Source organism: Moschus berezovskii, chromosome 6 (genome assembly GCF_049115385.1).
Source record: "Moschus berezovskii isolate FMDL1 chromosome 6, NW_MosBer_1.0, whole genome shotgun sequence".
Classification (NCBI taxonomy): domain Eukaryota; kingdom Metazoa; phylum Chordata; class Mammalia; order Artiodactyla; family Moschidae; genus Moschus; species Moschus berezovskii.
The window spans coordinates 5,339,712-5,364,654 of record NC_142465.1 but is presented as its reverse complement, the minus strand read 5'-3'; the positions used below and the strand labels follow the sequence as shown (position 1 = coordinate 5,364,654).

The window sequence follows — 24,943 nt, the reverse complement described above, 5'->3', positions numbered from 1 at the left end:
ACGCTTCTCATTTAGGGGTGCACATCAGAGCATGTCAGTGGCCTCTCAGAGTCGAGGCCCACATACGAAGGTTCAAATTCATCAAGTCTATACAGTAAGGCTCATAAGTGTGAATCTAAAAAACAGTCCACAGGCAATTTTTATGTGGTTTAAGAACCCCTCTGTAGGGTCTCCACCAAGTCCCCTACATTTAGAACATGGAGACTAGGCGAACATCAGTGAATCAGAATATAAGTCAAACAGTAAAACAAAGCCTGACCACAGAACACAGCATAAAGCTTCCATGCTGATGGGGCTTCCCCAGGGTTCGGTGGTAAAGAATTCGCCTGCCAATACACGAGATACGTGTTCGATCTCTGATCCAGGAACATCCCACGTGCTGGGAAGCAACTAAGCCTGTGTGCTGCAGCCGTTAAGACTGGCATCATCAACCACTGAAGCCCACACACCCTAGCGCCTGTGCTCTGTGATGCAAGGGGCCACCGCAGCAAGAAGCCCACACACCACAGCTAGGAAAGCCCACACAAGGTAACGAAGATCCAGCACAGCCAAAAATAAATAATTGTTTTAAGTGTCCTGCTCATTTGTTCTTCCAACATGGTGAGCTATGTCCTTTAATTATGAAAAGCTTTGTCTCTTAATCCATTTCCTATGCAGAATCTCAAAGGAAATGGCAACCCACTTGCCCATGGACAGAAGAGCCTGGCAGGCTATAGTCCACAGGGTTGCAAGAGTCGGACACGACTTAGCAACTAAACCACCAATAATGTATTCTATATTTCCCTGAATTGTATCTGTGTCCACTTTTATCTGAAGAAGCAAGTATGTATCAATGAGTGAAAGGAGTCTTGATGAGTCCTCTGTCACCTCTTGAATATCTAATCCAGGTTAGCCTCACACCTCCAGATAGAGTCCTCTCCATGGCTTTCATATAGAGTCATCAAGCACTAAGTCATTCTTCCAGATCAGTGGTTCTCAATTAGGGGTGATTTTGCCAGGGCACATCCAACAATGTCTGGAGACATTTGCAGCTGTCATGACTGGAGGGGCTAATGGCAACAACCAGAAAGAGGGATGTTGCTGCACTTCATACGACGCACAGGACAGACCTCTGCAACAAAATGTTATCCAATCCCAAATCTACAGGGCCAAGGTTGAGAAGGGTTGCTCTTGTCCAGTCACTCAGTCACATCCAACTCTTTGCAGCCTCATGGAATGCAGCACGCCAGGCCTCTCTGTCCTTCACTATCTCCCAGAATTTGCTCAAACTCATGGCCATTGAGTTGATGATGCCATCAAACCATCTCGTCCTCTGTCACCCCTTCGCCTCCTACCCTCAATCCTTCCCAACATCAGGGACTTTTCCAATAAGAAAGGTACTCTTCCCCTGTAGACATGTGGACAGAATACCCAAATACACATTCTCTGAGAAGCAGCTCACATCTAGCTAGATCATAAGCTCTGTGAAGAGAGAGGTCGTGCTTACTGTGCACAGGGCTGTTTCTGCCCCTGTAAACATCTGGTCTTAAGCATCTGTGAGATAGCACCGTGCAGCAGTGAGGCCCACAGGCTCTGCCGTAAGACCACCTGAGCTCCAGCTCCAGCGCAGCATTTAAAGCAGTGTGATGACGGACAAGTTACGACATCTCTCTCAGCCTCTGTTTCCTTGTCTGTAGAATATAAAAACTGTGATAGAAATTTCCAAACATCACTGTTATGCAGATTAAATAAAATAATCCATGTAAAGTTCCTAGAACAGTATCTGACATGTAATAAATGATTAATAAAATAATGCTATTTTAAAATAAGATAATCTGATGAATATGTGAATGATTTTATGATGTTCCAAGAGTGCAGAAAATCTCTTCTCCATCTTTTAACCTCTTTGTCCTTTTCCTTCACCCCACCTTAAATCATAGCCTGATAACTAGTTGGAAATAACTCTATTTTTAAATATATGAACATAGATAATAGACATAGAATCTCCATGTCTTCAAATACATTTTTCTCCCTGGATTTTTCCCTCCATGGGAGCAATTCTATAAATCTGAGACGATTCCATCTTCCCACCTATGACAGAACCACAGAGAAAGATACCTCACACCCTTCTTCCTTCCTCTAATAATGAGCTCGTAATTCATTTCCACAATGTTGGTAATCACAGGAAACATAAACCCTGAAAATTTCTGCAATACCTTTCACAATGGCATTATGCTGGAGTGTCAAGATGACACAGCAGTGTTTCTCATCTTCCCCTCTGAGCAATCCTCCTCGGCCTTTGAAGACGATGCTTTTTAAGCGGGTGCCACAAAGGCTCCCATTCTACCCTCCTGTGCTCCTTCTCATCCTGCTCACTAACCTACTCACTAGTGAGAGTGAGACCCAGAAACTCAGGCTTGTCGGTATAGCTGCCATGAACTGAGCATCCATCCTTACTTGCCCAGCAATGTGATGGATAATTCCCTTCCATTGTCTCTCTTAAGTTTCTCAACAATGTTACCAGGCATGCATTGTTATCCTCAGTCATATCAGAGAGTGTGTCTCTAGTTAAGAAATCTGCCCCTAGTAAGTGGTGAAATCCAAAATTCACCCCAATCTGCCAAATACCAATGCAATTCGCACTGTGCTTCTTGGTCCAGCCTGTGCTTGACTCCCTGATGGCCTCCGAGAAAACACATATCACGTAACAGAATCTCTCCCCTTTGGATGGCTTCTCTTACCCATGAGTACTCCACACACTCACACGGCCAGTCCCCAGAGGAAGGGGAAGGCAGAGAACTGTCCCCACCACGAGCATCTCAGACATTGCCACAAGGCCCTTCTGATGGAGGTTCGCATTGGCCAATGGATTACTAAAATGAAGAAATTAATAAGAACATGTCTCCTGTCAGGAAAAGGGTTACTTGTTCAAACAGTTGTTTTTTCCTCTCTGAAATGCTCAGAGACACAGCTGCATTAATTCTAGGCATGTGTAGAGATAACCAAATTTTCAACCTGACTTGCCATTTAAAAGATTCACATTTCATCAGAGAGACACACATAATAAACCTACCATATTAGAAAAAAAAGAACCCTGTATTTCTTCATTTTCCTTCTCTGGCATGACAGGCATGTATAGTGTAAGTCAGAGGGGAAGAAGGAAAGTGAACCGCTTCACTTGGGCCAAGCTCCAACCTGAACCTAGAACTCCATGGAGAAGACAGAGAGAAAGGAAGAAAGGAGGGAGAAAACGGGAGGATGAATTGGGAGGTTAAGATTGACATATACATGTAAAAAATGGATAACTATTAAGAACCTCCTGTATAGCATGGGATCGGGGGGAAAGAAGGTATAGTCTCTCCATGGGACATATATTGTTAACCTTAAAAATACATTCCAGTATACATTAGGTGCAGACAGATATTGTTTGATCTCACTTATACAAGGTACCTAGAATAGTCAAATTCAGAGAGTCAGAACGTACACTGGTGGATGCCAGGGGTCAGGAGCGGGGAGGGCGAACGGGGACTTGGTGTTTAAGGCGGACAGAGTTTCAGTAGGAAGGTGAAAAGTTGGGGCAATGGGTAATGGTGAGAGCTGCACAACCGTGTGAATGTACTTAGTGCCACTGAGCTCCACAGTTAGTATGGTTAAAGCAGTATTCTTTATACTGTGTGACTTTTACCACAATTAAAAAAAGAAACAAGGGGAAAGAAAGCAAAGCAAAGAGGAAAACTACAAGAAGTAAAGACGCAGCACTGAAGCACCGTCATCTCAGTCAAGCAACTTGAAGCTCTGAGGTTTTGTTTGATTCACTTTTATTCCCTTGTCACCCAAATCAACACACTCATCAAGGCCTATTGATTTTTCCTTCAAGTGCATCTTAAAACATCCATGCTTTGAATATTTACCGAGTGACTGCTACGGGCAAAGAAATGTGGTATATATCATGGAGTATATAGTATATACTAAACACATGATTTCTGTAAGCTGCCCAGGAGATGTGTGTGTGTTGTATGATTATATGAATAATATAGTATATGAATGTATTTTTCACTGGCAACAATTCTTATCCTCACAGATCTTGCAATCTCACAAGTAAAAAAAAAAAAGATGTGCAGAAAGTAACATAATTAATTTATCTGGACAATGATCCAAAGAGAGTTATAATTACAGGGCAATTACAGTTCAAAGAAGAGAAAGAACCTAGCTGGGGCAAGGTTTCATGCAGAAATGAAACCTAAAACTGCCTAGAGAAGTTAAGCTCTTGTGTCTGGATAATTTTCCCCTGTTTTATCAATATTCCTTAAAATCTCAATTCAGTAATTAAAGTATAGCATTTCATGGAGTTATGTTTTAAAAACATGTTTCATTGCTGTGTGAAAAAGACATATGAACGGGCAGTAAATTTGCCTTCACCAGGTCTAAATCCCCACCATCCATGCTCGATCATGACCTTCTGGTGGGCTTTCAAAGCTCTAGGCTTTCCTCCCTTCCCCTAGATTTGGCATACTTCCTCGAGATTTAATAATTTAAAAACCTCACTTTTATCATGTCATTCCCAGGATCCTTTGGGGATCCTGGCTTCTTTCCGTTTCTGATCCAGACTTGCCTTTCCGACCCCGCTCCACTGATTTCCCTTCCCTGCCGCCGCGCCACCTTGCATCTTCCCTGGGACCCCGCCCATAGCCCAGCTGACCAGGAGCTCCTTTCTCAGGGTGGGTGTGAACGGTAGCTCTGCCTCTGTGAGCCACGTCACTATGGGCAAGCTGGGCGTTCACTCTCAGGGCCTCATTGTCCTCATCTAGGAAACAGGGACAACAGCTCTTATCTCAAAGTACTAAATGAATTATTAAACAGATCAGAGCCTGGCAGCTACTAAGTACTCAACACCGATGTCTGCTATTTATCTGAATTTGCTGACAGAATATACTTCTTCCTTTTTTCTAATAATGTCACACTGTTTTTCCTTTGAGAAACTCCCCCTCCTCAGATTCCATCTGCCCCATGAAGGCATCCCAGAATCTATTAATACCTCATCCATGGAGATGGGCGCTCTATTCAGGCAAAACAAATTTCTCCCTCTGTGTCTCCTGGGAACTTGGGGACTGCAACTAAAACATTCATATGACAGCATCCCCAGAAGATTGCTCATTGGTAACTGCTATCTAGATGCGCAAGGCTGTCCTTCCCAAGACATAATTATTTTATTCTCCATTCCTTGGAGCTGGCCAGGATCCCACCATTGATTTTCTCTTCTGCTTAAGTTTTCCTGAGTTGCTTTCAGACACTTGCAACCAACTATTAATAACTGATACATTAATCTTCTCACTCTGAAGAAAATTCTATGATCATCCCTTCTGTAGACACTCTCTTCATCTCACGAAGAAGACTCTCTAGTTTGCCTTTCACATATCCATATCCACCCTTCCCTCAAGATCCAAACTCCTCAGTAAATATCTGTCCACATGCATCCCCTTCTCTGTTCTTCAATATCTAACATCTAGCCACTGAATTTATCTTCCCATTATAAAATAGCACCTGAACCATCCAGTATGTGGTAATGTGTTTACCTTGTCTAATCAGCTGGCTCCTAAAGCCTTTGGAAATAAAATCCATGTCTTACACACTGGTTTTGTGCAGTTTTTAACCCAGAGGAGACACTGGGCATCTATTACTGGCTTGCTGATTGGCTAATCACAAAAAGTTGAGAATTCTTCCTCTCCTCGTCACTCAAAGTCCCACATCTTTGTGAGCTTCTTATGAATTCTGCTCAGTCTGTTCTCTCTTTAGTCATCTTAATTACACCAGAATTTTCCAATTTTCTCAGTTTATTATTGGACACAGTTGCCTAATATAGCTTTGTAAATGGATAAATCTGTGATTTTCTACAGTTTTAAGAAATACAATAAGAAATAAGCAATTTTCATTGCCATGAGAACAGTACATTTGCTTGGTGGTTGGTTTTAGGTGTTCACCAGTTCCTCCCCAAATTGAACCTAACCAGAAAACAGCAACATCTTACAGACCCAGTAAGTTTCCTGCCATCTAGTCTGAAAAGGAAGTCAAGAAACATTAGTAGGTGGCAGTGGCTACAAGACAGACAATATTATTAGTACTCTGGATATCTTTTTCACTCTGAACATTCAGTTTTATGTATCCAGCTAACTACAAGGACCTTCCAGGAATACTATCTGAATCTTCAGCACAGAATTTTCCTTTTTTTCATGCAAGTTCTATCTCCAGAAATATTAATGTCTTAACCAAATACCCTAGTTAGTCTCTGAAATTTGACATCAAATCTTATAAGAATCATTTGAATCTCAGTAACATCAACCTTTAGAATATAATTTTCTTTCATCTTTTGTTTTATATCATGTTTACCCAGTTTTTTCCTCTGGACTGAAGCACATTTTGTGTCCAAGACCGGACACGAAAGTTTGCTTATGTTTTTCATGTCACCCATGAGCTAAGCCTCTCCACTTGTTTCCCATACACATCCTTGCTGCCTGTTCCGTGATCTTCAGGAAAGTCAACAAGACCAGCATGGCAGCCTTAGCCAAAGAGGAAAGCGGATCCTTAACCAAACAATGGAAAAAAGGAGCTGAGAGTCTTTTGGCAAAGATGATATGACATTTTGTATTATCTCCATGCTTCCACAGAAAGCTCTTGATATGCTCTGAAGCCCTCCCAAGCTCAAATCCTTTAATGGTCCCCTTTTCTTAAAGGATAAAATCAAAACTCCTTAACATGACATACAAATCCCTTCATGATCTGGCCCCTGCATAAATCTCTGACATCATCTCTCACCACTTTCTTCCTCAATACTATAAAATATTCTACCTCCCTTAGATTATAAAGGCTTGGGCCAAACAGTTTTTTAAAGTAAAAGTTCTAAAGAACTGGAAGTAAAACAAAAAAGGAGGGTCAAAAATTGGCAAAAATAAATCTGAAGTCATAAGGAATGTACACAGCAAAGAAAGGAAAAGGAGCTTCTTAGATTATCAATTTATATGTTATTTATTATGTTACTCTAGGGTTTCCGAGGTGGCGCTAGTGGTTAAGAACCTGCCTGACTGCCAGTGCCAGAAACCTGGAGAAATAAGAGACCAGGGTTTAGTCCCTGGGTCAGGAAGATCCCCTGGAGAAAGGCACAGCAACCCACTCTGGTATGCTTGCCTGGAGAATCCCATGGACCGAGGAGCCTGGAGAACTACAGTTCATGGAGTCGCAAAGAGTCAGACACGACTGAAGTGATTTAGCACATACACATGGCACGCATGTTACTCTAGATGTGCCAGGAGCATATCTAAGAGGTAATTGGACTGATGGGCCCCATTGCAATCACCCAAAATTTCAGCAAGAAGACTGAGGGAAGGAGGATCACAGCCAGAGTCATCTCTTTCCTCTCAACCAAGAGAGAATGGACCTGGCTACACACCACATCATCCATCACACACATCATCATGATTAAACATACTACAACCACGAATATTCTACATGACTAAACGGTTCTGTTTCATAGGTTTGTTTTCACTTAAACCCTTTTCCTTAGCTTATATTAGTCTCTTCAATACACGGACTCTCAAGACTCAGGACAGTTGATAAAATTGTGGATTATACAACAAAACTCATAATCATTCATCACTTAATTGACCAACAGCCCAGGCTAGCCAGCAGGGGATGGAGATTTGCTGAGGCACACTCCATTACGCCAACATCCCAATGGAAACCTTGGAGCAGGACAGTCATACAATCTCCTCCACTAACTAAATTCTGCCTACTCAGACCCTCTCTTCTATTGTGGACATAACCCTCCAGCCTAGCGTTCCACCCTTCATATCAATAGCTCTTACACAACTTAGCAACTAAACCACCATCACCATTAATGTAACCAAAAGGTTTTGGAAACTCCTTACATCATGACTTCTCTGAAGGGATTCACTTATTTAGACGTGCAATGGATTTTCACTGTCTCCCACTTTCTATATACAATAGGAATGGCTGATCTTACAAAGATGATACAGTGCCTGACGTCAAAGAGTTCACAGTCTAGAGGAGCAAACAGGCCAGCAAGAAAGGACTTAAACAGGAGGATAATGACTGAGAGAGATGAGTGTACAAAGTCTCCTGAGAGGAAGGGGACTATTTCTTCTTGGGATAATCAAGAAGCCTCCACTTATATTCCTGAATAGACTGTAATCCAACCCTTTTGTCATTACTTTTTCTTTCTCTGTGGACCATTACTATATTTTTAATGCAGTCTAAACAAAAGAATTCTTAATATTAACATGGATTTTTTAATATGAATTTGTAAGTGCTTAGAGTACATTAGTCTACACTCCTCCACTTCTGTTAAAATGAGACCTAAATTTTATTTCCAGTAGGAAACAACATAGAATAATTACATGTTTTAAGTGTATACACTAGTACTCTCACTAGAACTCTAGCACCAGAAATGTGCACCCCATGTCTGATGTATGCTTCCCAGGTACAGGTATGTGTACACATACACCATCACTGTAAGTTTTGTGTATTCTTCCTATTTTAATCAGTCCACACATGAAAAAGAAATGAAAAATATATTTGGGGCACTTGCAGTTGCTTTTCACTCAGCAGCTTTTCTTTAGCAATTCCTCTTTTTTGGAACTCACACTCCCATCCACAAGGTGAGACAGAAGATGTCACTTCCCTACGATGTGCATCCTCTAGACACAGTGTCCAGAGACGATCTCACGGCTCAAACAAGGACAACCAATACACTTCCTGCAAGTCTGGAAATTTGTGAAGGGCAGTTTCCCTCTTAGGGCCTGCATGGCAATATACAAAACTCGGGAGCTTCTGGCAGCAATGTTCTACCACGCGCGTCAAAGAACAGAGGAGGCCTGTCCTTAGTGAGAGAGTAAATCAAAGCAGAGAGCACTGACAAGGATCTGAAGCAGCATTTCCAACTATCTCACTGTGCTCAAAGTTTCGGTCCACCCCTCACCTGGAGTTCTTTAATATCTTCCTTTTTTTCTTACACATTTCCCTTTTTGCTTAAGCTCCATGAGTTTCTGCCACTTGCTAATAAAAAAAAATGCTGACTAATAAAATTCTCTATGACCAGTTATAATAGGAGGAACAGATCACTCGGGTAGTGTAGGTTGTGCATCCAACAGACCAGCCAAAAAAAAATTAAAACTCTCATTGGCTGTGAGAACCAGTTCAGAATACATAGTGAATCTGGAGGACAGGAACTACAGAGTTGTTGTCACTCTAACCCTTAAAGCCATTCTTGACTCTTAGTCTTCTGCTTCCTCAGTGTTTACTTTCCCTATATTTTATCCCTCACCAAGTCCTTTAAAATGCCTCTCATAACTACACTACCTTATCCCTTTGAATCAAAACTACTCTAGTCCAGACTTTCTTAGCTAAATGGACCCCTATCCCCAGTCTCCTCACATGTGCATATTTTGCATGTTTCTCTCAAGGAGATTTTAAAAACTACACACGTCATGCTTCCAGGTCTTAAATTTCCAGTGGCTCTTACTGTTAACCGAATGATAATTTTAAAGTAGGCATAAGCCCTTTTACAATCTAGATTCCATCTACCTCTCAAACTCACATATCCCTTCTCCTTTCTATGACTTCAGAATATATCATCAATTTGTCATCATCAGAGTGAGTACCACATGTCAGGTACTGTGCTTCTGACTTTATGATCTCTATAACACTTATAACAACTGTGGTGGTTTCCAAGCGAGCCTTCAAATTCTTTGACACTGTTCCCATTGAAAGATGGAGACGATGTCCCCTCTGCTAAAATCTAAGTTTGTGAGTAAAGAATGCTGCAATAGTGACTCTGTTTATCCTCATAGACTAGGTCAGGAAAGATAACATAGCCTCTGCCTGGCTACAAGGAAGAGAGAGAAAAAAAGATGGTGACTAACTCAATCTATGTAATCATTTATAATGGAAAGAGCAGGCAGCGTAAATCTCTTGGTACACTCACCTTTGGAGGCTTGAGTCACTAGTAACAAGTCTGAAACACAAGGCTGCAAGAAAGCTCAGGCCCCAAATGGAGACCATTCACAGGTGATCCAGATAAGGGCCCCAACTGAGATCCCAGACAACAACCAACAACAAGCAAAGAAAGTTAGTACAGATTGCCCTCCGATGACTCTGGCCCTCAGCTGTCAAGTCACGCCCAGTAGTCAAGCTTTCCCAGCTGAGACATCAAAGGAGAGATGAATCATACCCTGCTCCGTGCAGTCCGTACTCCTGACCCACAGAATGCAAAAGGCACAGACACTGGTTATTCTGTTCTATTGCTAAGTTTTAGAGTGACTTATCATTCAGCAATACCAACTGGAAACTATTTTAGTGCCTGGAAGTGGGGCACTGACATAACAAAAGTCTTAAAACAGGTGACATTGGCTTTGGGACTGAACTGCTGGCGAAAGCTGGAAGAGCCTTGAGGGGGTCCTACAGCCAAAGATTTATAGCTCTTGAGGAATCTGATGGTGGCAGCTTGAAAGATATTAAGGTAAATGTATTGGAAGCAGAAATTTCGAAAGAGGACCTTTGTTATTAAGTGAAAGAAAGTTTGGCAACACTGTTGTGTGTAGTACCATGGAAAATAAGAAATAATTATTAAAATACATTTTCTAGCTAAGAAGACTTCCAGACAGAACACTGAAAGTGCCAGTGGCGGCTTCTCCCTGGATATGAAAAATACAAACCAGGAGACATGAGCTTCAGAACAAACTACCAGTTTCCAAGCAAAACTTAGAAGAGACCAAAAAGAGCCAGGATTTGATAAGCTCAAAGTTAAAACACATTCTGGCAAAATATTCTCAAAATAAGAAATGGCCCTGAAGCTAAGGATATGACTTCAGAAACTAATAAGACTTCAGACACTCCTAATGTGATGACCCATGGACTCAGGACAGCCTTAGTGACTCACTTGCAATTATTAAAATGCAACAGAAGTGAGATATGTATATATATACACACTCAGATGCTCAGTTGAGTCCAACTCTTTGCAACCCTACGGATTGTAGTCCTCCAGGCTCCTCTGGTTTTCTAGGCAAGAATACTGGAGGGAGTTGCCATTTCCTTCTCCAAGGGATCTTCCCCAACCAGGGATCGAACCTGGGTCTCCTAAACTGCAGATGGATTCTTTACCAACGGAACCACTGCTGCTGCTGCTGCTGCTGCTGCTGCTGCTAAGTCGCTTCAGTCGTGTCCGACTCTGTGCGACCCCATAGACGGCCGCCCACCAGGCTCCCCCGTCCCTGGGATTCTCCAGGCAAGAACACTGGAGTGGGTTGCCGTTTCCTTCTCCAATGCATGAAAGTGAAAAGTGAAAGTGAAGTCGCTCAGTCATGTCCAACCCTTAGCGACCCCATAGACTGCAGCCCACCAGGTTCCTCCTTCCATGGGATTTTCCAGGCAAGAGTACTGGAGTGGGGTGCCATTGCCTTCTCCAAACTGAACCACTAGGGAAATCCAATATGCTGTGTGACTTCAAAGGATAAGTCACCAGTGCAATACAGCCATCACATAGTTTTTTTAAGACACTCATCTTTAGAACTCAGAACAACCACATAAGAAATCCAATAAGCCTGAGGCCACTATGCTGTGAGCAAGCCCAGACAATATAGAGAGACTGCAGATATCTATCTGATATCCCAGAAGACCGACAGAACAATCGTCAGACAAATTAGTGAAGATGGTCCAGATGATCCTGGCTTCAAGCTATCAAGCCCGCCATCAAGTCTCCCCAGCCAAGCTCCTTGACATCACTGAGCAAAGACAAAGTGTTTCTGTTGGGTCTTTTACATTTCTGACCCACTGAAACTCTGAAAGCAATAAAATGCTTGTTTTATGGCACTAAACTCTGTGATAGTCTGCTGAAGGAATAAATGAATGAACAAATGTTGCCAAGTGAGACTGAACCTGCTGTCACAAGATTTTCCAATTTTTCAAGAGAAGCCAGATATAAATAATGTTATGTGCCATTTCCCAATCTCTAAATGTCGCCAACTAGAAAAATGCTAAGCCATTGTGGGGATAGGTAAACAGAGTCCCTTGGACTGCAAGGAGATCCAACCAGTCCATCCTAAAGGCGATCAATCCTGGGTGTTCATTGGAAGGACTGATGCTAAAGCTGAAACTCCAATATTTTGGCCACCTCATGCGACGAGTTGACTCAATGGAAAAGACTCTGATGCTGGGAGGGATTGGGGGCGGGAGGAGAAGGGGACGACAGAGAATGAGATGGCTGGATGGCATCACCGACTCGATGGACATGAGTGTGAGTGAACTGCGGGAGTTGGTGATGGACAGGGAGGCCTGGCGTGCTGATTCATGGGGTCACAAAGAGTCGGACACGACTGAGCGACTGAACTGAACTGAAACTTAACGTTCAACAGGTATGGATTCCACTTGAAAGTTGCCCTTCAATCACTCTACTGGAACGATCTTCAGTTCAGTTCAGTTCAGTCACTCAGTCGTGTCCGACTCTCTGAGACCCCAAGAATCACAGCACGCCAGGCCTCCCTGTCCATCACCAACTCCCAGAGTTCACTCAAACTCATGTCCACAGAGTCGGAGATGCCATCCAGCCATCTCATTCTCTGTCGTCCCCGTCTCCTCCCGCCCCCAACCTTTCCCAGCATCAGAGTCTTTTCCAGTGAGTCAACTCGTCACATGAGGTGGCCAAAGTATTGGAGTTTCAGCTTTAGCATCAGTCCTTCCAATGAACACCCAGGATTGATCTCCTTGAGAATGGACTGGTTGGATCTCCTTGCAGCCCAAGGGACTCTCAAGAGTCTTCTCCAGCACCACAGTTCAAAAGCATCAATTCTTCAGCAATCAGCTTTCTTCACAGTCCAACTCTCACATCCATACATGACCACTGGAAAAACCATAGCCTTGACTAGACGGACCTTTTTGGCAAAGTAATGTCTCTGCTTTTTAATATGCTATCTAGGTTGGTCATAACTTTCCTTCCAAGGAGTAAGCGTCTTTTAATTTCTTGGAAGGATCTTATGCTTTTCTTAATCTTCTTAATTACCTAGGATAGTGCTTTGCAAGGGCTTCCCTGGTGGCTCAGGTGAAAATCTGCTTGCAATGCAGGAGATCCAGGTTTGATCCATTGGTCAGGAAGATCCCCTGGAGAATGGAACATCAACCCACTCCAGTATTCTTGCCTGCAGAATTCCACGCATAAAGGAGTCTGGCAGTTGCAAAGAGTCAGACACAACTGAGTGACTAACTAGTGCCTTGCAAAATACATATAACTTGATAAGCAAATAATGATGCTTCAACTATGCATACTTGACGCTCTGCTTCCATTCAGCTGTATATTAAATGCTACTCAAGTTACTCTCTCATATATCAAAGGAAACTGCTTCAGTTTCTGATTCAAAATGATCACCTGGATTTCATTTCACTAACCCACACCTAAGAGTCTAAAGCTAAACTTTCACTCCTAGCTGTTAAAGAGTTCAGAAATGTCATTCCATGTGTTCTCAGTAACAAAGAGGAATGGCAATAAAATGAAAATAGACTGGATTTCCAAGGGGCGACAAAAAAAGAGAAACAGGTTTTACATTTTAGTTCCACAGTTGATAAATAAGGGCTCACAACAGCAATTTTGCTTTCCTTTTTCCTACTCTTAGTATTTTTAGATTATACAACAAAAACTTTATTTCAGTTGACCTTCTCAATGTTCTCATGCTTTATCTTTTCTCCATAAAAATAATTAAGTAGGAATTTTTTAATGTTTACTAATTACTTGAATTCTTAACTCTAATAAAAGTCACATCTAAATAATTGGGCGTGTATCTGGTTCTAAAACATGGATCACTTAGCAACAAGCATAATTGTGTAGAGCTGAGAATACTTTTAGGATAAAGAAAAGAAAACACTTCCAATGTACCCCATTCTCCTAAGAGACCCACAGAAACTCTCAACAACTTTTGAAGATGTAAAAGAAAGTGAGATATATTAGTATTCCTTTTCTTTGTACAGTCCAAAGTGAATAGCCTTAAAGTATCTATCCACAGGAGATATCAAGAAATACCAGAGGAATTCAACATATTAAATAAGTATAAGTCCAAAAGAGCAAAATATCTTTTTTCTAGTCTTCTACAGTCAGTGTGGATCACAATAAACTGTGGAAAATTCTGAAAGAGATGGGAATACCAGACCACCTGACCTGCCTCTTGAGAAACCTGTATGCAGGTCAGGAAGCAACAGTCAGAACTGTACATGGAACAACAGACTGGTTCCAAATAGGAAAAGGAGTACGTCAAGGCTGTATAGTGTCACCTTGCTTATTTAACTTATATGCAGAGTACATCATGAGGAACGCTGGGCTGGAAGAAGCACAAGCTGGAATCAAGATTGCTGGGAGAAATATCAATAACCTCAGATATGCAGATGACACCACCCTTATGGCAGAAAGTGAAGAGGAACTCAAAAGCCTCTTGATGAAAGTGAAAGAGGAGAGTGAAAAGGTTGGTTTGAAGCTCAACATTCAGAAAACGAAGATCATGGCATCTGGTCCCATCACTTCATGGGAAATAGATGGAAAAACAGAGGAAACAGTGTCAGACTTTATGTTTTTGGGCTCCAAAATCACTGCAGATGCTGATTGCAGCCATGAAATTAAAAGACGCTTGCTCCTTGGAAGGAAAGTTATGACCAACCTGGATAGTATATTAAAAAGCAGAGACATTATTTTGCTAACCAAGGTCCATCTAGTCAAGGCTATGGTTTTTGCAGTGGTCATGTACGGATGTGAGTTGGACTGTGAAGAAAGCTGATCGCCGAAGAACTGATGCTTTTGAACTGTGGTGCTGGAGAAGACTCTTGAGAGTCCCTTGGACTGCAAGGAGATCCAACCAGTCCATTCTCAAGGAGATCAATCCTGGGTGTTCATTGGAAGGACTGATGCTAAAGCTGAAACTCCAATACTTTGGCCACCTCATGCAACCGGTTGACTCACTGGAAAAGACTCTGATGCTGGGAGTGATTGGGGGCAGGAGGAGACGGGACGACAGAGAATGAGATGGCTGGATGGCATCACCGACTCGATGGACATGAGTTTGAGTGAACTCTGGGAGTTGGTGATGGACAGGGAGGCCTGGCGTGCTGTGATTCATGGGGTCTCAGAGAGTTGGACACGACTGAGCGACTGAACTAAACTGAACTCAACAGTCAGTATTTAGGGGTATTATTAATGATTATGTAGATTAACTCACCATATACAGTTCTTTACTAATGGCATTAATTTTGTATGCAAGCAAATTTTATTTTTTAAATAGGTTCTCTGGTGATTTAAATTGAAAGTTAACAGCGAGAAAAATTTATTTATCCAAACCTATTATTCAAAATTTAGGCTGTTATAGAGCTATGGACTTCCTACAGAATAAGAATATAGATTTCTATTCACTTTTTCTGTCATGTTTGAGTAACACCAGATACAATGCCCACTGGATGGAAAGAATCATTACCTGAACTCTCACTTAGACACAGACGTGAAATGGTAAATACAGCACGAGGAGCGGAGTCAGGGCTGAGAGCCCAAAATGAAGGGTCATACCATAAGGAGTTAGTCTTGCAGCCCTGCCACTCACTTACTTTTTACTCTGATAAAGTTATTTCACTTCTTTAAATCTAAATTTCTGCATGCTAAGTCTCTTCAATCATGTCGACTCTTTGCAACACCAAGGACCATACACCACCAGGCTATTCAGTCTGTGGGATTCTCCAGGCAAGAATACTGGAATGGGTCGCCATTTCCTCCTCCAAGGAATATTCCCGACTCAGGGGTCAAACCCACATCTCTAATGTCTCCTGTATTGGCAGGCAGGTTCTTTACCACTGGTGCCACCTAAATTGATTCACTTGGAAAAATGGAATTATAAAACCTTGCTTTAGGGTTGACATGAAACTTAAAATAAATGCATATTTATTGCATAAGCCATCGAAATGAAGATGAAGTTGTTAAGTGAGCACGGCCTGCTTTAGTCTGATTAATGCAAGACAATAGCATGTCAAAAGTACCTGGAATAATGGTGTCACAAATGGTAAAGATCATAAAGAATCCAATTGACTTTTGTTATAAACTTAATACAAAGAGTGAATTCTCTAGGTATAACACCCTTGTCTAAGTACACATTTCTATAGTTATGGATGCTATGGGTTAAAAGAAGCTTCGTACATTACAGAAATTCTAGCACATCAGCAGAAGAATTTAGGTGCAAAAATGTTCACTGAGCATTGTTGTTAATCACTGAAAAGTCAGGAAACATTAAATTGCTCATCTATAGGAGGAAGGGAAATTTTAATACATCCATTCAACCACTCCATTCAGATAAGCCACAAAAACATAATTTTAAGCAAAAAATGAAATCAAATAAAAATGAGTTGAAGAAATGATCATCTATAACATAAAACCACTTATATGAAATTTTAAAGCATGGAATTATTTAAACAGATTTATACTTAATAATTAATAATATTTAATAATTGTGTGATAATATGCATAGAAATGACAAAATTCAAATTCAGGGCCAGGTAGGAGGCAAGGCAGTAATATCAGGCAGGGGTCCATAGGGGGCTTCAATTCCATCCAACATGTTTCACTTTTTCAAAAATTAAATGAGACTGGAGAAAAGATGGTAAAACATTTAGATTCTATAGACCTGGCTAGTAGGTATATGGAGCTTATAATATTATTCTCCACATTTTCTTTATATGTGAAATATTTTATAATAAAAAGGAGCTTTCAGTTCGGTTCAGTTCAGTTCAGTCGCTCAGTCGTGTCCGACTCTGCGATCCCATGAATCACCCTCATATAAATAAAAACAGGCAATTTCCCATACCAGACAATAGCTGTTGCAGAGATAGTCAGGTGACCTAAGGAACAGGAACGGCAGGAGAGGGAAACTGATTCAATTAACAAGAGCGCTGGGTAAGGAAGAGAAGGACGAGAAGAGAAGTTCCTCTCTGGCTCTGAAACCAAGAAGATACTTTTCCTTCCAAGGATTAAGAAAAGAATTCAACTACATGAGATGGGAAGCAGAGAGAAAGGATTCACTGTTTGTCCAGCTATCAGCGTATATCATCCAAAACGACACTGCGCTTAAATACTCACCACAACGCCACTCTTCGTGGCCGTTTCTCTGTATGTGAAGTTGCAAATCGCCCAGGCTAAATAATACGTGGACATGAGAGGGGTCTGGGAAAAGTGGTCCGTAACCCACCCGTCTTCCTCAAACACAGATGTTTCCACCGGCATGTTGGATAAAGATAAATAGCTTGCTTGATGCTTGATGCTGATTTTGAAAGTAGCCTTGTAGATGGGCTCGTCAAAACAAGGAAATGCCTTTCTGGCATGTGTAGGCGAAAACTGAGTAATACCAAGGAATCTGGAAAAAAGAAAACGACATTCTCAGTTACATTTATGACTGAAGTTATGACCACTTTATATACTTCTGTTAATAAAATGCTTTTGCAAATTTCAAGACACTTTTTTCCTGAACCAAACTTAAGCATATGAATGGTACAAAAGCATACTTTATGCATATTTCCCCAACAACAAAAAATTTTCAGAAAACTTTTTGTTTCAACTACAGTAAATTCTCTAAACCCAGTGAAAGTGCAAGTCGCTCAGTGGTGTCTGACTCTTTGCGACCCCATGGACTATACAGTCCATGGAATTTTCCAGGCCAAAATATTGGAGTGGATAGCCTTTCCCTTCTTCAGGGGATCTTCCCAACACAGGGATTGAACCCAGGTCTCCCGCATGCAGGCGGACTCCTTACCAGCTGAGCCACAGAGTTGTGCTTATTAAGCAAAACTGATACTTTACCGAAAAACAACTCATCATCATATTGGAAAGTATTAGAAAATAATGGTTCTCCTTTTTGGTATGCCTCTCTCTCCTCTCTGAAACTGTTCAACCAGTAAAGACAATGAAATCAAATCCAAAAATTGTCATTAGATACAAGTAAGACACAGATGATCACTAAGGAACATCTGCATCCTCAGATTTCAGCAAGACGTGGCCTGATTTGTTAAAGGACTCTGAAACCTGACAAGACTCGGGCTGCGTTACAACTCCACAACATTTCTTAACCATGTCATCTTGGATGACTACTAAATCTCTGTAAGGTGCAGCTGTTCATTGCTTAAAAAGAAATAACCATGCCCAATGAGCACTGTAAATGCAATAAGCATTGTAAAACTTAGTAGAATGGAAAAGGAGGATGTAAAGGTATGACTAGATGAACAGCACCCAGCAGGCAGGTAATAAATGGCAGCCACTGGTTCACAGCATCTTCGACCTTTCTTGGAATGATAGAACATACATTTACACAGAATAATCCAGAGATCATTGGTTTTTACCACTCATAATATATATCTGCTATATAAGTTATATGTTATTATATGTTAATATAATACATATCTGTATAGTAAATATGTATGTAAATATGTGCATATATATATTATATTGAATCCACTCTGGTTTTCAGGTCAAGCTGAAAAGTTGCATCTCATTTAAACTCTAGAAACACCCTCTGCATTCTTTCAAATCAAAATACCCAAACTATGTACTTGAAGACAGACGCTCCTTTAACTCAAAAAGAGGGCCATTATTTGTGAAAAGATTCCTAAGGTAATTATACTTTTTCTATGTGTGTGTGTGCACGCTTAGTCCCTCAGATGTGTCCTACTCTTCGCCACCCCATGGACGGTAGCCCTCCAAGCTGCTCTGTCCACAGGATTTCCCAGGGGAGAATTCTGGAGTGAATTTCCATTTCCTTCTCCAGGGGATCTTTCTGACAGGATTGAATCTGGGTCTCCTGCACTGAAGGAGGATTCTTTACCACTGAGCCACTGGAGAAGCCCCAAACTTTTTAAATAATACTAGTTAAAACTGTAGCTAAGGCAAGTCAATATCAAACCCTTGGTAAAACATTACTGAGTGCTACAGCCATCTCTTTAGAAGGCTCTTACCCCCACAGTCGTTCTGCCACCCACCCTGCCTTCCCCATCATTCACAGAGTTCTTGCTTAATCTCACATGGCACACTTTCCCGCTGAGCCCAAACTTGGCCTCAAAATTATTCTCAACACAGCACTTCAGGGAGCTATACCAATCAATAGAGGCTGACACGTGTATTGAATCTTATTGGCTATCCCTGGATCAAACCACAAAATGTAAATGCTTATACTTTTAAAAATTATGACACATGTATTATTGAGGGACTACTTTTTAAAAGCTTAGTTTTCAAACAGAGAAAATAAGACATTTTAAAGATTAATTGTATATTTCCTCTGAGAGAGGGGTTTCGAGAATTATCTTGAAGCATTACTGAGCTGCTACATACCAGGCTTGGGTAAATCACTTTACTGCCTGAGTTTATTTTTTCATTAGTAGAAGGAAAATATTTCTAGGCCTCCCTTACAAAACTGTTGAGATGATAAAATGAAATAATATTTAGGAAAGAAGTTTTAACTATAAATCTTTAGAAAAAATATAAAGTTGGAAGCAATCTTAGAAACAAATTGTCCAGCTTTCATAAATTCCTAAAATGAAAAAGTAGTTCCAGTAGGGTTAAGTGATTTCTCTAAAGTTACACAGGCAATTAGTGCAAAGTTGGGTCCGGAATCCACATTTTCTGTCTCTGAGAAAAAGGTAACTGTATTTCAAAAACAGCAAAATGAACATTCACCCACAATTTATAAGCAAGGTTTTATTTTGACTATTGGCCATAAAGGTTTTTCTTTCCAAATCTGCCAGCATCTTGTCAATATTTTCCCTGTTTTCTACTGATGGCAATATAGTTTTTGCTTAATGAAATATCAGTAACTTTTTGCTAAGATGCACTCATTTACAATTTTCTCTTCACGTGATTTTGTGTCTTACAAAATGTTCTTGAATCTTAACTTTTTTATTAATTAAGATGGTCTCTGAGCTTCTTATTTCTTTACTGAGACCATTTAAAAGATACTTATGAAATGTAATATACAAGGAAATATGTTCACTTCCAAGCACTGAGAAATCCAAGTCTTGTCATTGAGCAATTAGACACTGTCCACCATGTGTGAGATTTTCACTCCATGTGGCAGGATTTTTTTTTTTCAAGATAGAATCATTTTTGTCCTTAAGGTCTTTGCAATCTACCTGAAAAGAAAAATATATATATTATGTTAAAAACTATTAATAATATTAGGGGAAATTTCCGTAAGAGTTCAACAGAGAGGTTGCATTTAGAATGTACTGGTCATTAGATAAAAAATCAAAGGTGTCTTTGGTATTGAGTAATTAAAGGGTAGGAATTTATTATATGTAGAACATCTAAATACCTCTGGGTTAATGAGAAATTAATAAACCAAATATTTATGCAGAGGAATCATTTCATGTTCAAGTCTCTTTTTGCCTCACACAGTAAGTAAATATGTTAGTAAGCCCAGCAATTAAATTGCTGATTCTCGGGGTTGAAAGGAACTATAAAGATCATCTAGTGACTTTTTCTGCAATTAATATTCTTAATGAATTCCTACACACAGTATATATATCCATGCACTGAGGGCTAGCATATATTTGATAATGTCTAAATGAGGAAATACCAATTTCACAGTCTGGCACCTGAGGACGATTGCAATTGAATTTCAATTCAGTATTTAGCAAATCAAAACTAAGCCCCTTGGAAAAGAAGAGCAATTGGACTAGACTATGCTTAGGGTCTTTTTCAAGTTGAGAACTTATAACTGAATAAAAATGAGAAATAAAATAGTCCTTGAATTTGATGAGATGATTTTAAAACACTAAATTACATTACTGCTAGATAGTTTTTTGCTACAAGATCTATATACATTTGCTTCTCTTGGTCATCATTCTCGAGTGTTTAATGTTGTGGAGATAAAGATATATATATATGTTCCTTCCCTCAAGGAGTTTATACTCTGATAAAATACATAAAACATAAGCCTAGATGGTACTGCACAAAAAGCCATAACAAATGTATGAAGAAATTACATCTTCTAAAGCAAGGTTTCTCAGCCTTGGCACTACTGACTTTTCTTTTCTTTTTTTAAAGTAAGTCTTGGTGGTTCAGTGCTAGAATTCTTGACACTAGGGACATTTTTAGGATGGATAATTCTCTTTCTAGGGCCATCTTGGGCTCAGCAGCATCCTAGACGTCTACCGCTAGAGGCCAGTAGCAACGCCTCTCCCCAGCCGTGACAACCCAAATGTCCCCAGACACTGCAAATGTGCCCTGGGAGGCAGCACCGACCTCGCTAAGTGCCACGTGTCTTAGGAACGGAAACAAGGCTTTATGGAGGAGGAAGTTAAGAACTAGTCTTGAAGCCTGGGCACTACTTTACGGGTCAGAGACAGATGGAGACATGAGCAAGCGGACTACAGGTGGCACAGCAATCAGCTTTTAAAAAGGCTTTGACTCACATGCTGTTACCGTCCTCTTTGCTCTCTTACAGGGCCTGCTTTTCTCAGATCTCAGTACTGCCCATCCAGCTCTAACACCTCTCTCTGTCCCAGGATCGCCGCCTTTCTAACAAAGAGAGCCAGTTTCAGGCTCAGGGCCCTCAACAGGCAACAGTGTCTGTTGGGTTTCAAAAACTTAACCTTCACTGCATGTGTTTGACGACTGCCTTCAAGTGGTGGAGGTGAGACCTCTTTTCTGCTTACTGTCACTAAAAACATCAAAGATCTCTAGAGAAAGAAATTGGGAATAGAAAATAATGAGTTTGGTTTTTAAGCAAATTTGAGGCAGACTTTGAGGTAGTAGCAGTATACCAGGTAGGAAAAAAATACCCAAAATTAATTAAAAACAGAGAGCACTTTAATATACAGTGAGGATACAAAATACATATGCAAATACAGCAAGAAGGAAAAACAAAACAGCAGGAGGCAGAAGGTAATGCGGAAAAGTATTTTGTCATCTATTTTTCTCCTGATTTCTCAAACAAAAACATTTTTATCTTTTTTTTTCTTTTTGCAGCCTGAGGCAGTTGTAAAATAACTTAATGTAGCTTTTTACAACTGTGTATTCTATAGTATTTTTTCATTTGGTGAAATTTTAACTGTTAATGTTTTTGGCATTGTGCTTTGTACCATTTATTAAATAAAAATTTTTAAAAAAAAGAAATAAAATAAAAAAATAAAAATAGAAGAAAAAAAAAGAATCCTGCTATTATCATAAAGAAATTTCACTACCAAAAGTAACATCCTGGAAGTGTTATTCCAAGAATATCACTTTAGCATAACTAGAAAAATGAATAATATACATGTATTTTAATTCTCTTCTATCTAAAATAAATTATTTGATTTCTTAACAACTTGTCTATTTGACATTTTGGTTGTGCTAAGAAGTAGAGCTTAAAGCTCTAGGTTGCCTCTGAAGGATATAGAGAATTGATTTCTTCTTATTTCTGCGGAAGTTCACTAGGCAAGCTACTTGTGTCAAATCATTATGATACGATTCAGCTGAAATAATGCATTAATGTTAGCTGATATTGCCAACAAATTACAGTATGTGATACAATTTCTGTTCCATTATTTTCAGTTGGCCTTTTCATAAAGTTAATATCTGCAAAGGAAACAGATATTTGCATAACACCACTCGTTTTCAGATTGATCCATGTTTCACTGTGGAACCCACCAAAACCAAGACAACCTCCCAGATGGCAGGGCATTTTTGGAAGGCTTCCGCTCCGGCCACATCTGTACAGACCACACATACAGGACAACGAATGATAATCTTTGAGGCTGCTTCTGTTGCAACAGCAATTTGCCTACTGCTGCATTAGTTTAAGATGAGTAACAAAACTCCCAAGACTGCGAGAAGCGGTCCAGCGGATCATCGACTTACTCTCCAGCTGCTTTCAATGACTGAACAGTGACAAGGTCATTGAAGGTACCCATGTCCCATTTAAAGTGAAGACTGTTGATCAAAATGCAAATTATTACTCAATGACAAAACATTTTAAGGCAAAATGGGTCTTTGTGGAGACTGTGTTTTTATGTGCTGCAATGAGTCATTAAAACTCTGCCATTTCGGAAGAGAAGTGCTCCTGCTGAATATTCAGTGTGATAAGCAAGTGTGTAGTCTATTTTTTTAAATAACCATTCTAGTAAACTAAAAACATAATGCAATAATACCAGCAATATGTATGTAGGAAGTGGTGCGTGTGTGAATAATCGTGTTATAAAAACAGAGCATAATATTCATAATTGTTTTCATTTTTGTGTACTCTTCTCAAAAATGAGTACTAAGTACTTGATCACCATTGTTGGAGAGTATCACGGACTCACTAAAATTACTTTCCTGAGTCACAATATTAGGTTTCCATAAGGATAAATAAACTAGTATCTGAGATTCATTTGTTTAATAGTGGAAAGGGAGAAAGTATGTAAGTATCATAAAACAGTGCCACTGGTGGAACCCAAATACAGTCTGCAGAGCAGTAGCTAATGACTGATGTGCCTTTCCCCTGGAACTCGAGGTTTTTCTATTTCCTGAACTGGCTTCCAGCGACAAGGCAGGCACCCTCCTGACCCTTCAGTCACTGTTTCCTTCTTTTCCCACTGCTGAGATAGCAGGGCAATAACCAGAGTTACGAGTTCCTTCTGTTTCACACACTCTTCCTGCTCCCTTGACCCTCTCTACCGCAGTGTCTGGACCAAGCATGGGGCTTCTCTAGCTATGAAATACCACAGCCTTTTTCTTCTCTGTCTTCTTCATTGTGGAAGGGCCCTGCTTCTTTCTCTCCCTGTCTCTTGAACTCTGCTTAGGGAGCAAAACAAACAGCAGTGGAAGGAATGTCCAAAGTGACCATTTCCACACTGCCTTGTGAGTAAGGGGAAGCCTAAGGCAACAACATTGAACCTAAATGACCCTATACCAGCTTGAAGAATAGATATCCAGCCATGTAATAATATATTTCATTCCCACAAATACTTACCAACTGTCAGACACTGTTCTAAGTGCTTTATTACTTAACACATTTAATATCCTCCCCAGTAACCCCACAAAAGACGATATCATTATCCCTGTTTTGCAGATAAGGATACCAGACACAGAACAATAAGAAACCTGGCCAAGGTCATAAAGCTAATTAAGTGGTAGAGTCAAGACATAAACCAAGACAGTCTGGTTCCAGAGTCCCTGAACACACACACACACACACACACTTTTCCATCCAGCAATACAACCAGTAGTGCTTGAACCTCTTCTTAAAAGGGATAAAATGTAACCAACAAGGGTAATTTTAAAACTTCATTCTTTTTACATCCTTTGGTTTTGGGGGTTTTTTGTTTGTTTGTTTGTTTGTTGAGTTGTGTAGTCATGAGAAGATATCCAAATAATTAAACTGACTTCACCATGCAAATCAACGCAGGTCTGCACTGGGAGGACTCAATTCAACACTGTCCCTGTGCAACCACTGCCAGAGCTCCTTAAACCCCGAGCGAGCAGCTTATTCAGAGACCGAGAAGGCACCTCTGGGGATGGGGGGAGATGGGGAGCCGGGGACTCTTCACCCCAGCTCAGCCCCACTCAGTAAGGTCTTGCCAATCTTACTCCACCCTGACAGCCCCATCAGGACCACCATCCAGCTGTGCCTGTTTGAGAATTATTTCAGATTGTCCAAAGAACTGGGGCAAGAAGTGTTTTGCATCTTTAGATCCTCTCAAATTCTCTGTAGCAAAATTCTGTTGGAGAGAGCAGCCACTCTCTAGTGGCAAAAAGCAGGATTGCATGGATCTTTGAGAAAATCTGGAGGAATCCAGCCAGTGGTGTAATTTTGAATTAAAAGGACGACGAGGTGATGATCATTGCTGGTGGGATAGGAGGATGAATGAGCCTGGGGTTACAGTGGACGCCCTTCCTTATAGACGGTCAAACACATATTAAAGGTAGACTATTTCTTCTTCA

At 40.5% G+C, this 24,943-nt stretch overlaps 1 protein-coding gene across 1 annotated transcript in view; it reads right to left on the bottom strand.

Moving 5' to 3' along the window:
- TRHDE (thyrotropin releasing hormone degrading enzyme) overlaps window positions 1-24,943 on the bottom strand; it is a 465,860-nt gene that overhangs the window by 434,839 nt on the left and 6,078 nt on the right. Inside the window, exon 2 of the mRNA XM_055396175.2 lies at window positions 17,135-17,408. Within this exon, the coding sequence (XP_055252150.1) occupies window positions 17,135-17,408 (274 nt within the window). The remainder of the gene's footprint in view (window positions 1-17,134; window positions 17,409-24,943) is intronic.